At 37.9% G+C, this 13,212-nt stretch overlaps 1 protein-coding gene across 1 annotated transcript in view; it reads left to right on the top strand.

Annotated features, from left to right (window-relative positions):
* The first annotated feature begins 208 nt into the window (after positions 1-208).
* Positions 209-13,212, top strand: part of TRPM1 (transient receptor potential cation channel subfamily M member 1) — a 123,496-nt gene continuing 110,492 nt past the window's right edge. Inside the window, exon 1 of the mRNA XM_072784708.1 lies at positions 209-304. Within this exon, the coding sequence (XP_072640809.1) occupies positions 209-304 (96 nt within the window). The remainder of the gene's footprint in view (positions 305-13,212) is intronic.

Consider the following 13,212-nt stretch of genomic DNA (forward strand, 5'->3'; position numbering starts at 1 on the left):
ACTCCCCACAGGCAGCCAGTTGCTGGGCCAACACGTAGGGATGTCCCCACAGACAACTGACACAAAGGTCTGTCTGTGCCCATTCGCAAAGGAGAGCAAACTGTAGGAGGTCAGGTGGGTTCCAGGGATGGTCAGGTGGGGGCAGCAGAGAGCTAAGCTGACGGAGTCGGCTCACAGATGGGGCTGTGGGCAGAGCCAGGTCCCGAAAATGGCCTTGTCAGGATCTTGCCAGATAACCCAAAGTGGGGAGGGCCAGCCTATCCGGGACCCCTCAGCTGGACAGAGTCGAAGGGCAAGCCCCAGGGTAGGCCCTGTAACAGTTGCACCAGTAGCTCCTGGGATGGACTCTCCTGCCTAGTCCCATCTGTCTACCCTCAAGGCGGAGGAACCTCTGCTCCAGAGACCTGCCAAGCGCCTGGGGCTCTCCCTGACTGTCCCTGGGGCAGTTCACAGGAGAGATGGCTCGACCAAAAGCAACATCACATGAAAATGAAAAGGCTGATCTCTGTGATGAGGCCTCTGAGCTTGATTTTGGTCTACGCATCCCTTGCAGCTTGCTTTCCAGGCCTGCAAGCTCCTGAGGAGGCAACGTGAGGGACACTGGCCGGCATTGATTTGAAGCTGGAGGGACTTTTGTCAGGAATGCTTACAAGATTTGCTGGGTCCCAGTGCAACATTAGAATGCCACCTGACCCTTTCCTCAAAAATTAAGGATTTTAAGTCGGCAAAGCAGAGTATTAACACTAAGCACATAAAAACAAAACAAAACAAAACAAAACAACAAAACAAAACAAAACAAAACAAAACAACACTAAGCACAGGGCAGCCTGGGTGGCTCAGTGGTTTAGCGCCGCCTTCAGCCCAGGGCGTGATCCTGGGGACCTGGGATCGAGTCTCACGTCGGGCTCCCTGTGTGGAGCCTGCTTCTCCCTCTGCCTGTGTCTTTCATGAATAAATAAATAAAATATTTTTTAAAAAAAAGACTAAGCACAGATATATATATATATATATATATATATATATATATATATATATATATATATATAAATTCGGATGTGGTTATTTAAACCTACCATCTTACTTTGCACTTTCTATTTCTTGCCTGTTTTATTTCCCCATTTATCTCATTTTCTGCCTTCTTTTAGATTATTTTTATTGTTATCTTTTTCCTCTCTTTTGGATTGGAAATCATACTCTTTTCCTACATTTTTATTGTTTGCCTGGGACTACCGCCTTGCATTCTTGGTTTATCAAAGTGTAGCGATTTTTTAAAAAATATTTTATTTATTTATTCATGAGAGGCAAAGATATAGGCAGAGGGAGAAGCAGGTTCCCTGTGGGGAGCCTGATGAGGGACTTGATCCCAGGACCGCAGAATCACAACCTGAGCCAAAGTCAGATGCTCAACCACTGAGAGAACAGGTGGCCCAGTACTTTTACCTCTTTCTAGTCAATGCAAAGGCCTTAGAATTTCAAATCCATTTGATACCCTCAATTTGTGGGCTATTAATGTCATGTACTTTTTAAATTACTAGAATGTATTTTTTTAGAGCAGTTTTAGGTTTATAGAAAATTGAGCATATAATACAGAGACTTCTCATTTACTCTCTCTCTTCCCCTCACAATTTTCTCAATTATTAACATCTTGCAATATATGGTACATTTGTTATAATTGATGAACCAATGTTGATACATTATTATTAATCAAAACCTATAGATTACATTAAGGTTCTCTCTTTGTGTTGCATGTTCTGTGAGTTTTGAAAAATCCATAGTCGTGTGTCCACCATCACAATATCATACAGAATAGTTTCCCCATCCTAAAAATTCCCTGTGCTTCACCAATATATCCCTCCCATATCATTGAACCTCTGCCATCAGCTGTTCTTTTTAATATCTTCATGGTTTTGCCTTTTCCAGAATGCCTTATAGTTGCAATCATACAGTGTGTAGCCTTTTCGGACTGTCTTCCTTCTCTTAGAAATATGCCTTTAGGCTTCCTCCATGTATTTTTCTGGATTGATAACTCATTTGTTTTTAGTGCTGAATAATATTCCATTGTTTGGTTGTATCACAGTTTGCTCATTCATTTATCTATTGAAGGACAGATTGTTTGCTTCAAGTTTTAGTGACTGTGAATAAAGTTGCTATAAACATTTGTGTGTAGATTTGTGTGGATAGAAGTTTTGAATTCATTTTTTTCATTTGGCTACAAATCTAGATGCTCAATTGCTGGATCACATTATAAGACTGTGTTTAGCTCTGTAAGAAAAGCCAAACTGTATTCTAAAGAGACATTCTGACCAGGGAAAATAAATATTTCTGTTGTTCCACATCCTTGATAACATTTGATATTGTCTTTCTTAAGGTTTTAACCATTTCATGGTATGTGTGTTGGTGTTCTTTGTCGTTTTAATTTGCAATTTCTGCTATTTCTGATAACATATGTTTATTTGCCTCTGTATATCTTTGGTGAGGTGTCCACATCTTTTTCCAATTTTTAATTGGGTTGCTTGTTTTCTTATTGTTGAGTGTTTAAAGCCTTGTGTATATTTTGGATATAAGTCCATTATCAGAAATGTTTTGCAGATATTTTCTCCCAGGCTCTTGTCTGTTTTTTCATTCTCTTAGCAATGTCTTTCACAGAGTAGAAGTTTTTTATTTTTATAAGTTTGACTTAGCAGTTTTTTCTTTCTTTTCTGATCATTCTTTTGGTATTGTATCTAGAGTCATCCTCAAACCTAAGGTCACCTTTCTTTGATTTCTTTCATTAGAATTTTATAGTTTTCCCCATATTGATCTTATACATATTTTGTTAGATTTACTACTAAGTACTTCACTTTTTTGGTGTTAATGTAAATGGTATTATATTTTTAATTCCAAATTCTACTTGTTCATTGCTGGTATATAAGAAAGTAATAGACTTTTGTCTATTAATCTTATATTCTGTAGCTTTGTTGTTATTGTGTATTTTAAATTGAAAATTTTTAAATTTAATTTTTTTTAAAGTTTTGCCAGTTTTTTTTGGATTTTCTGCATAAACTATCATGTCGTTTGGAAACAAAAGCAATTTTATGTCTTCATTTCAAATCTGTATGTCTTTTATTTCATTTCATTATCTATTGTATTCATTGTGATTTCTATATGATGTTGAAAGGAGTAGTGAGAGGAGGCATCCTGGCTTTGTTCCTAATCTTAGCAGAAAAGTTTCTAGTTTCTCGCCCTTAAGTATAACGCTACCTGTAGGGTTTTTGTATATGTTTTTTATCAAATTGAGGAAGTTCGTCTCTATTCCTGATTTGTTAAGAGTTTTTATGATTTATGGGTGTTGTATTTTGTCAAATGTATTTTCTGCATCTATTGATACAGTTACATGATTTTTTATCTTTAGCCTATAGATGTCATGGATTACATTACATTAGTTCATTTTTGAGTATTGGACAAGCCTTGCATACTTGGAATAAATTCCACTTAGCCATGATATGTAGCTTTTTAAATACATTATTGGATTTGATTTGCTAATATTTTCATAAGGAATTTTTGACTCTATGTTCATAACAGATATTTGTCTGGAGTTTTCTACAGTTTGTAATTTGGTATTAGAATAATGCCGGACTTGTAGAATAAGTTAGGAAGTATTCCCTTTGCTCCTATTTTCTTGATAGACTATAGAGAATTGGCATATTTTCTTCCTTAAATGTATGTTCACCAGTGAAGCCATCTAGCTTCCCATATAATTCATGTAATTCACCAGTGAACACATCTATATGATAATATGCAGTATTGTCAACTTGTTAATTATTGATTTGATTTCTTGAATAGATATGAGCTTCTTCAGTTTATCTATTCTCCTGTGTGAGTTTTGGTAGATTGTCTTTCAAGAATTGATTCATTTTATCTAAGTTGTAAAATCTGTGGGCATAGAGTTGTTCATAATATTCTAGTATTCCTTTACTACCCTGTTAATGTCCATGGGGTTAGTAGTGATGGCTTCTATCAAACAATTGATATTAGTAACTGTGTCTTCTCTCTTTTTTTCTGGTCAGGCCTGATTAGAGATTTGTCAATTTTCTTAATCTTTCCAAAGAACAAGCTTTTAGTTCTTAGAGAATAAGTTAACTTATTTCTCTATTGATTCCCTGCTTTTAATTCAATCAATTTCTGCTCTAATTTTATTATTTCTTTTCTTGTTCTTCTGTTAGATTTAATTTATTCTTCCTTCTCTAGTTTCTTAAAGTGAAAGCTTAGTATTAATTTTGAATATTCTTTTTATATTATATACATCAAGGCTACCAATTTCTCTAAAACACTGTTTTCATTGGATCCCACAAATTTTCATTAAATGTATTTTCTTTCTAATTTAGCTCGAAATATTTTTAAAATTCTCTTGAGATTTCTTCTTTGACCCATGTGTTATTTACAAGTCTGTTGTTTAATCTCCAAGTATTTGGGGACATTCCAGTTATGTTTCTATTATTGATTTCAGTTTAACTGCATTGTGTTCTAAAAACATATTTTTTAATTTTTAAAAATTTGTTGTTGTGTTTTATGTCCTCAAATGTGGTCTATCTTGGTGAGTGTGAGCTTGAAAAGAATGTACATTCTGCTGGCATTGGATGAAATATTCTATTCTTCTTCTCGTCCTTCTTTTGATTTTCTGAAGTTTGAATATGATATGTGTAAATGTTGATTTTGAGGTATTTATCATGAATAGTATTCTCTGAGCTTCCTGGAACTGTGGTTTGATGTATGTCATTAAATTTGGAAAATAGTCATTACTACTGCAAATATCTTTTCTCCCTTTTCTTTCTTCTCCCTCTGGTATTCCTATTCCATATATGTTATAACTTTTGTAGTTTTTCCATAGCTTATGGATATTATGTTCTTTATTTTTCATTCCTTTTTCTCTTTGCATTTCAGTTTTGGAAATTTCTATTGACCTCATCAAACTGATTCTTTTCTCAGTTATTTCAGGTCTACTGGTGAGCCCATTAATCGCATTGGTAATTGCTGTTATGGTGCTTCTTATTTTATTTTATTTTATTTTATTTCATTTTGATTCTTTTTTAGGGTTTCCATCTGTCCATTTACATTACCCATCTAATTTTTCACGTAGTCCATTTTTTTCCATTAGAGATCTTAGTATATCAATCATAATTATTTGAAATTCTTAGTCTGATAATTCCAGAATCTCTGCTGTTTTCTGAGTCTGGTCCTGTTGTTTGCTTTGTCTCTTCTGTTTTGTTTTTATTTTTTATTTTTATTTTTTTTTTTGACATTTAGCATGACTTGTAATTGTTAAAAGCCAGGCATGGTATATTACACAATAAGAACTGAGGTAAATGGGACTTCAATTGAGGGTTTATATTTATCTGGCTAGGAGTTACATTGTGTTTACTCTTTACTGTACTATAGGTATGTAAAGTTTTACTCTCCTCTAGTAACTCTTTTGTTTATTTTTTGGTCTCCCCTTTATCTTTGAGATCTCTTGAAACTCCTTAAAAAGAGTCCAAGGCTTGCAATTATTTCAGCTGTGATCCATTATAATATAGGGGAGCCTCATTGTGGTAGTGACAAGGTACAAGGAGTAGAGAAGCATTATATCATACTACCTCAAGGCTCAGACTTTTAGTGAGTCTCTGCCCCTGGACTCTGACCTTCACAAATGCTTATCAGCTTTTCTCTCCCACTTAAATGAGACAGGAAAACTAGAGGGAGATGTAGCTGTGTATTTTCCTACCCTCACAGTCACTAGGCTTTGATAAAGTAGTTTTCCTTGAGGGCAAGTGGAGAATGGAAGGCTCTGGGCATATATCAAAATGGATACTTTCTCCCTCCCTCTGCAGGAGAGGATTTTTCTCTAAACTTCACTCTGAGAATCTAGCTGAGCTCTTGAAGGTAATACTCACAAAAATATGGGGGCTTCCCTGAGACTGAGCCCCTTGATGTTCATTCTTAAGCTAGCCTATAGTTAGCTTGCAGCAATATGTCAGTTACAATTCAACTTTTCTTGCCTATTCCTGGTTCTCATGAACTGTGATTCTCTGCATTCACCTGTCTCTCCAGGCTTCTGGGTGTCATTTCCCATGACTTCAACTCTTTGATAGACTTAAGATTTTTCTTGTTGAAAGAATGGAGGTGATGAATTCCCAAATCTATGCATGTTCAAGCAGAAACCAGAAGTTATTACCAAGTATTTAAATCCCACAAGATATTATTGATATTACCTTATATAGTTGGTAACTATGTATATGTACACACACATTTACTATTTCATTTTTCTGTATTTCTCTCTGCTCTATACCCCCCGTCTGTGATATTTTTACTTCTATCTAAAGGAAGCCCTTTGTAATTCTTTAAATGTGTGCTTGTTATAAATGAATTCTTTGTTATTGTTTGCCTGAAAATGTCTCTATTTTCCTTTTGCTGTTGATAGATATTTTGCTGGCATAAAATTCTAGGTTGACAATGGTTTCCCTTCAGCACTCTGAATACACCATTTCATCACATTCTGACTTTTATTATTTCTGTTGAGAAATCAAATGCCTTTTTTATAGCTGTCTGCTCTATTCAAGGTAATTTGGGTTTGTCTCTTCAAGCTCTTAAGATTTTCTTTTTGTCCTTGGTTTTCAGGAACTTCACTATTGTATGTCAAGATCTGTACTTTTTTGTATTTACTCTGCTTGGAATTGATTTGAACACTTAAGTTCCAATCAATTAAATTGTTGGTTAATATATTTTATAAGTTTGGGAAATTCTCAGAAAATTATCTCCTCAGTTGTTGTTTCTACTCTATTTTCTCTCTATTGTTTCCAGGATTCTATATAAACAGACTTTTTCCTTGAATTCTCTGCATTTATCCTCTCTTCTGTGTTCACTTTTCTCTCTACTATAACACTCTGAATAATTTCTTCTAATTTGGCTTCCAGTTCACCAATTATCTTTCTCTCTTTTTTTTTAAAGATTTTATTTATTTATTCATGAGAGACACATAGAGAGGCAGAGACACAGGCAGAGGGAGAAGCAGGCCCCCCACAGGGAGCCCAATGTGGGACTCAATCTCAGGACCCCGGGATCACACACTGGGCCAAAGGCAGATGCTCAATCACTGAGCCACCCAGGCTCCCCACCAATTCTCTCTTTAATTGGTTTAATACATTGTTAATCTAATTCACTGAATTCTTAACTTCAGTTAGCAGATTGTTCAATTCTACCATTTCTAGTTGGCTATTTTTTAAAAGCTGTGAGAATACTTTTTGAAGCTTTCTGCAAAAGTTTTCAACTTTGTCTTCTATCTCATTGGTTACATAAGTATTATGGCCTTAAAGCCCATGTCTGGTAATTTCAATACATGGTAACCTTGGCAGTCTTCTTCTATTGCCTGTTGTTTCTGCTAGTTCTTTTACATATTGTTCTGTATCCCTAAGTGTCTGGTTATCTTTAACTGTTTGCATAAATTATATGTAAAAAAATTGTTTGTAGAAATACACTGAGACTTAGGATGTTGTTATCTTCCTCCAGAGAAGATTACCATTTTTTTTTCCTTTCAAGTACCTTGAAGCATTAACGATCTAGGATCACCTTAATTCAGTTGTAAGACTTGATATTTTTACACACATAACCCTAAACTGAGTTGCAGTTCCTGTACAAACTGGTTTATTTACCTTTTTTCCCCAGTGTCCCTTCAAGGTCCCAACTCAAAGCAACACAGGGTTACCATGGTCTGAGAGTCTGGATTTGAGGATCCTGCTCATTTCCATCTATTCCTCTTTCTCTAAAATTTTAATACTCAAAAAATAAAATAAAATTTCAATACTCAACAGGAAAATTCAGTCTAAATATCTACTGAGAAAGCTATGAAGGAACAGAGTAAGGGTGAATCCCAGAAGAATGCTGGTATATCCAGCAGAGACGCAGTGTGGCAGATTGGCTCAGAGCACAGGTCTTGAGAAAGATTGTTCCATTTTTTATTCTGTAGCTGCCACTTACTAGTCATGGTGCCTTAAACAAGTTGTTCTCACAGTGACTCATTGTGTCTTATGTGTAATATGGAGATAATTATTCTATCTCCTTCATAAGGCTGTTATGAGTATTATGAGTTAATTTCCACTTCACACCCATTAGTATGGCTATTACTTAAAACAATACAGGGGCACCCAGGTGGCACAGTGGGTTAAGCATCTGCCTTCAGCTCAGGTCATGATCTCAGGGTCCTAGAATCAAGCCTCACTGCTTCTCCCTCTCTTCCCTGCTTGTGCTCTCTCTCACTCTCACTCTCTCTCTCTAATAAATAAAATCTTTTTTTAAAAAAAACCCACAAACACAGAAAACAACAAAAGTTGGCATGATGTTGAAAAATTGGAACCCTTGTGCTTTGCTGGCATAAATATAAAATTGTGCAGCTGCTGTGGAAAACAGTATGGTAGTTCCTCAAAAAATTTGAAAAAAGAATCACCATTTAATCCATCAATTCCACTTCTGGGTACATATGCAGAAGAATTGAAAACAGGGACTCAGATATTTGCATACTTGTTCATAGCAACATATTCACAGCAAAGAAATAGAAACAACATGAAAGCCCACTAACAGATGAATGGAGGGGATCCCTGGGTGGCTCAGCGGTTTAGTGCCTGCCTTCGGCCCAGGGTGTAATCCTGGAGACTTGGGATCGAGTTCTGCGAGTTCTGCGTCGGGCTCCCAGCGTGGAGCCTGCTTCTCCCTCTGCCTGTGTCTCTGCCTCTCTCTCTCTCTCTCTCTATCATGAATAAATAAATAAAAATCTTTAAAAAAAACCAGATGAATGGATAAACAAAACATGGTCTGTACATATAATGGAATATTATTCAGCTTTAAAAGAAAGGAAATTCTGACACTTGTTACAACATGGATAGATGATCCTTGAGGATATTATGCTCAGAGAAATAAAACAGTCGCAAAAGGAAAAATACTGTATTATTCCACCTATATGAGGTCCCTAGAACAATCAATTTCATAGAGACAGAGAGCATAAGGGTGGTTACCAGGGACTCTGGGGGAGGAGGGCTGAGTTTCAGGTTGAGATGATGAAAAATTTCTGGAGATGGATGGTGGCGATGGTTACATAACAATGTGTGTGAGCTTAGTGCCACTAAACTGTACACTTTAAAATGGTTAAAATTATAAATTTTATGTTACATACAGTTTTCCATAACAAAATAATTTAGGTTTATTTAATTTACAGTGACTTATAGGAGAGTAAAAAAATGTGGTTATTATTAGGTATTTTGAGATGGGGATAAAGAGAAGGAGGGGATTTCAATTATTATAAAGGAGTCTCAGGGCTATTTGAACATATCACGGAAAAGCCACCCTGCTTCTCCTCATTGTTCTCTTTGTTTCCAGGTTAGAGTCTAGCTCATCTCCGACAGTTTCCAAAATCACTTGGGCAACTTTCCACTTCCCTGTGCCCAAGGATGACCTGACACTAGGGCAGTGGTTTCCAGAGTGGTGGAACCATTTCCATTTTTGAACCTGTACTTACACTTGCCTGCACACACCATCTTCAGATGGTAACAAAATAAATCCAAACAAGTGTTACCAATTTTGGAGATGTGGAAACTGTAGATAGCTGCCAGATGTGGATGGGAGACTTCCCCATAAACCTGCTAATGCTTTTAAAATGTTCGAGCCAGGGTGGCTCAGTGGTTGGGCATCTGCTTTTGGCTCACGTTGTGATCCTGGGGTCCTGAAATTGAGTCCCTCATCAGGCTCCCCACAAGGAGCCTGCTCCTCCCTCTGCCTATGTCTCTGCCTCTCTCTGTGTGTCTCTCATAAATAAATAAAATCTTTAAAAAAATAAAATGTTTGAACCATGTAGATATATAAACTATTAAAAAGTTAAATTAATTACAAATAAAAATGACTTTAATTTGCATTCTTTAAAAACAAAAGACACTAATTTGATGACATTGAATCTGCAGATTAGAGCTGGTATCTTCAGTTGGTCTGCATGTCTTAGGTCACCCTGCAAGATGAGTGAAGGCAGGGGAAAGCTATTGACCTTCCAGCAGTGAGTGAGGGAAAACTCTAGTCTTTTTGTAGCTCCCAGAAGGGGCAGAGCTGGGGACCTGGAGGCAAGTGAGGTTGGCCAAGAGAACCGCGTGATCTACAAGGGTGCAGAGGCAAGGCAGTCAGGTGTGGGTGGAAACCCCAAGAGCATAGCCAGAGCTGAGCCTCCTATGAGGCCCTCCAAGAGGGCAGCAAATGCCAAGCCTCCAGCACACAAGATAGGAAGCCCAGAGCTGTACAGCATGGTATGGAAAGGATGTCTGTGCATGGGGAGCTGTGCAGATCATTTAACACCCAGTTGAACACCTGCTAGGCATATGAGAGCTTCCATATCATGATGTGGCCCTTTGCAGGGGGGTCATGTATAGCAGGGAGCACAGGGCTATGCACAATTGTTCTCATCTACAGCAACAGGAGCTAGGATAGAATGTGCTTGACATCCAAAGAGGGCCACAGTCCCATGGCTGGGCTGGCTGGGAAGGGCTGACGGAGATGCTGCCCCCATGTGGAGCATGAGTTGGGCACAGAAAGCAGGGTCCAAGCTTAGCAAATGTGCTGGATAAAAAGTCAAAGACCAAGAAAGAGATTAGGAGAAGAAGGGCATGTTTGAAAACCCCTGCATGGGAAAGACATTCAGCTGGTTTGGTGGATGTGGGAGTAGAACCATAGAGGCCAAGTGCCACCAGTGGCCCTTGAGAGAACCCTCAGTCCAGTGGTCATAGCCTAGTGAGGAGCTCAAGAAGCAGGTGTTCTTCCTGGAGTCTGAAAGGGCAGATGCAAGGGCAGGGCTGCTTGAGTCTCCCTCCTCTTTCTGCTGATTTAGCTGGGAGACTCACTCCTATCAGGGACCATTCCCCAGCCAGAACAGATGGCCTATATTGAGTCATAGGAGCCATTTAGATAGAATCCACATTGGGACATGATTCCATCCCAGTAAAGCCAAGAGAGCCCTCAATAAGGACCATCCGGAACCATTCTCCAGACCTTTGAATGTGACCTCTGGAGGCAGTTTCCTTCACCACAGAACAGTTATGGGAACCTCAGAGGTTAAATTCATGGTTATCTGAGTTTAGGGCTTCCTAAATCCTTCCTGTGGCTCTAAGAGATAGAAGTATTTTTTTTTAAGATTTTATTATTTATTCATGAGAGACAGAGAGAAGCAGAGACATAGGCAGAGGGAGAAGCAGGCTCCACACAGGGAGCCCGATGTGGGACTCAATCCTAGGACCCCAGGATCATGCCCTGAGCCAAAGGCAGGCGCTCAACCACTGAGCCACCCAGGCATCCCAGTCAGAAGTATTTTAGAAGAAAAGGTCAATTAGCTTAGGAAATTTGGGGTTCCATAATAGCAAAAAAGTTTGCTTCACTGCATGACTTCTCAGAGCCTTTAATATCTTAATAAGCACTGAGACTCTCCAAAATGAAAAGAGACTATGGAGAGCTGCCCCAATTTAATTCACATAGGGTCATTTTTTTTTTTTTTTTTTTTGAGAATGTCCAAGCCCCCAGGGGCCCAGTCTAGAAGTTTAAAGAATGTTGCTTGCAGGCTGATGCGATATTGTAAAAGGGAGCATGTGAGGTAGGGACTCCTCAAAGCAGACACCACTCCTCTTGATCTCAGTGGCTTAAAAAAAGAAAAGAAAAGAAAAGAAAAGAAAAGAAAAGAAAAGAAAAGAAAAGAAAAAGTTTAATTCCCCCTTGGGAAGAAGGAACTAGGCATGATGAGAAAGGAAAACCTCAACCAATCAGTTGCTTGGGACAATGGAAAATTTGGGACTAATTACTAACAATCTCTTTAACCAAAGTGTTCCTTTTTTGCTTGCCTTCTGAGTCAACTGGGAAAGAAATAATTAACTTTAAAAAGTAAAATGATTCAGTCATGAGACAGAAGGAAATCCTGTCATTTGTAACACCATGGATGGATCCTGAGGGCATTATGCTAAGTGAGATAAGTCATACTGAGACAAATACCATATGATCTCACTTCATGTGGGATCTGAAAAAGTTAAGCTTTTTTAGACTCTCAGAGAAACAGAGCATACAGTGGTGGTTAACAGGGGCTGGGAGAAATGAGGAGATGTTGGTCAAAAGGTACAAGCTTCCAGTTGTAACATTAATAGGTTTGGGGGTCTAATGTACAGCATGGTGATGACAGTAATCATTCTGTGCCATGTACTTGAATGTTGCTAAAAAGAATGGATCTTAAAAAAAAAAAAAAAGAATGGATCTTAAATGTTCTCACCACAAAAAGGAATGTTAAGTTTGTGAAAGGATGGAGGTGATAGCTCATACTAAGGCAGTAATCATCTTGCAATTTATAAATGTATCCAATCAACACACTGTACACCTTCAACTGACACAGTGTTATGTGTCAATTGTATCTCAATAAAGCTGGAAAAAAATAATTATTTATTTATTTATTTATTTGTGATAGTCACAGAGAGAGAGAGAGAATGAGGCAGAGACACAGGCAGAGGGAGAAGCAGGCTCCGTGCACCGGGAGCCCGATGTGGGATTCGATCCCGGGTCTCCAGGATCGCGCCCTGGGCCAAAGGCAGGCGCCAAACCGCTGCGCCACCCAGGGATCCCCAAAGCTGGAAAAAAATAAATGTAACATGGATCTCTAGAACAGAAGAAAGGATATTAGAAAAAACTAAAGATATCTGGACGTAGTCTTAGTTAATGAAAATATATTAATATTGTTTCATTAATTATAACAATATACCATAGTATATATGTTACCTTATAAATATAAATATATACCGCACATATATTCTTATTTCACAGCATAAATGTACCATAATAATATAAGATATTGATAATAGAAGAGTGCAGGATATATGGGAACTCTCTATATTATCTTCTCAATTTTTCTGTAAATCTAAAACTGTTTTAAAAAATAAGATCTGGGGCACCTGGGTGGCTCAGTGATTGAGCATCTGCCTTCGGCTCAGGTAGGGATACCAGGGTCCTGGGATCAAGCCTGCACTGGGGTCCCTGCATGGAGGCTGCTTCTCCCCCTGCCTATGTCTCTGCCTCTCTTTCTGTGTCTCTCATGAATAAATAAATAAAATCTAAAAAAAAAATAATAAGATCTATTAAAATTGTTTAAAAAATAAAATGCCAGAATCTCTCCTGATGTTTCCACACTTTGCAGAACTAGCC

Source organism: Canis lupus, chromosome 2, assembly GCF_048164855.1.
Source record: "Canis lupus baileyi chromosome 2, mCanLup2.hap1, whole genome shotgun sequence".
Classification (NCBI taxonomy): domain Eukaryota; kingdom Metazoa; phylum Chordata; class Mammalia; order Carnivora; family Canidae; genus Canis; species Canis lupus.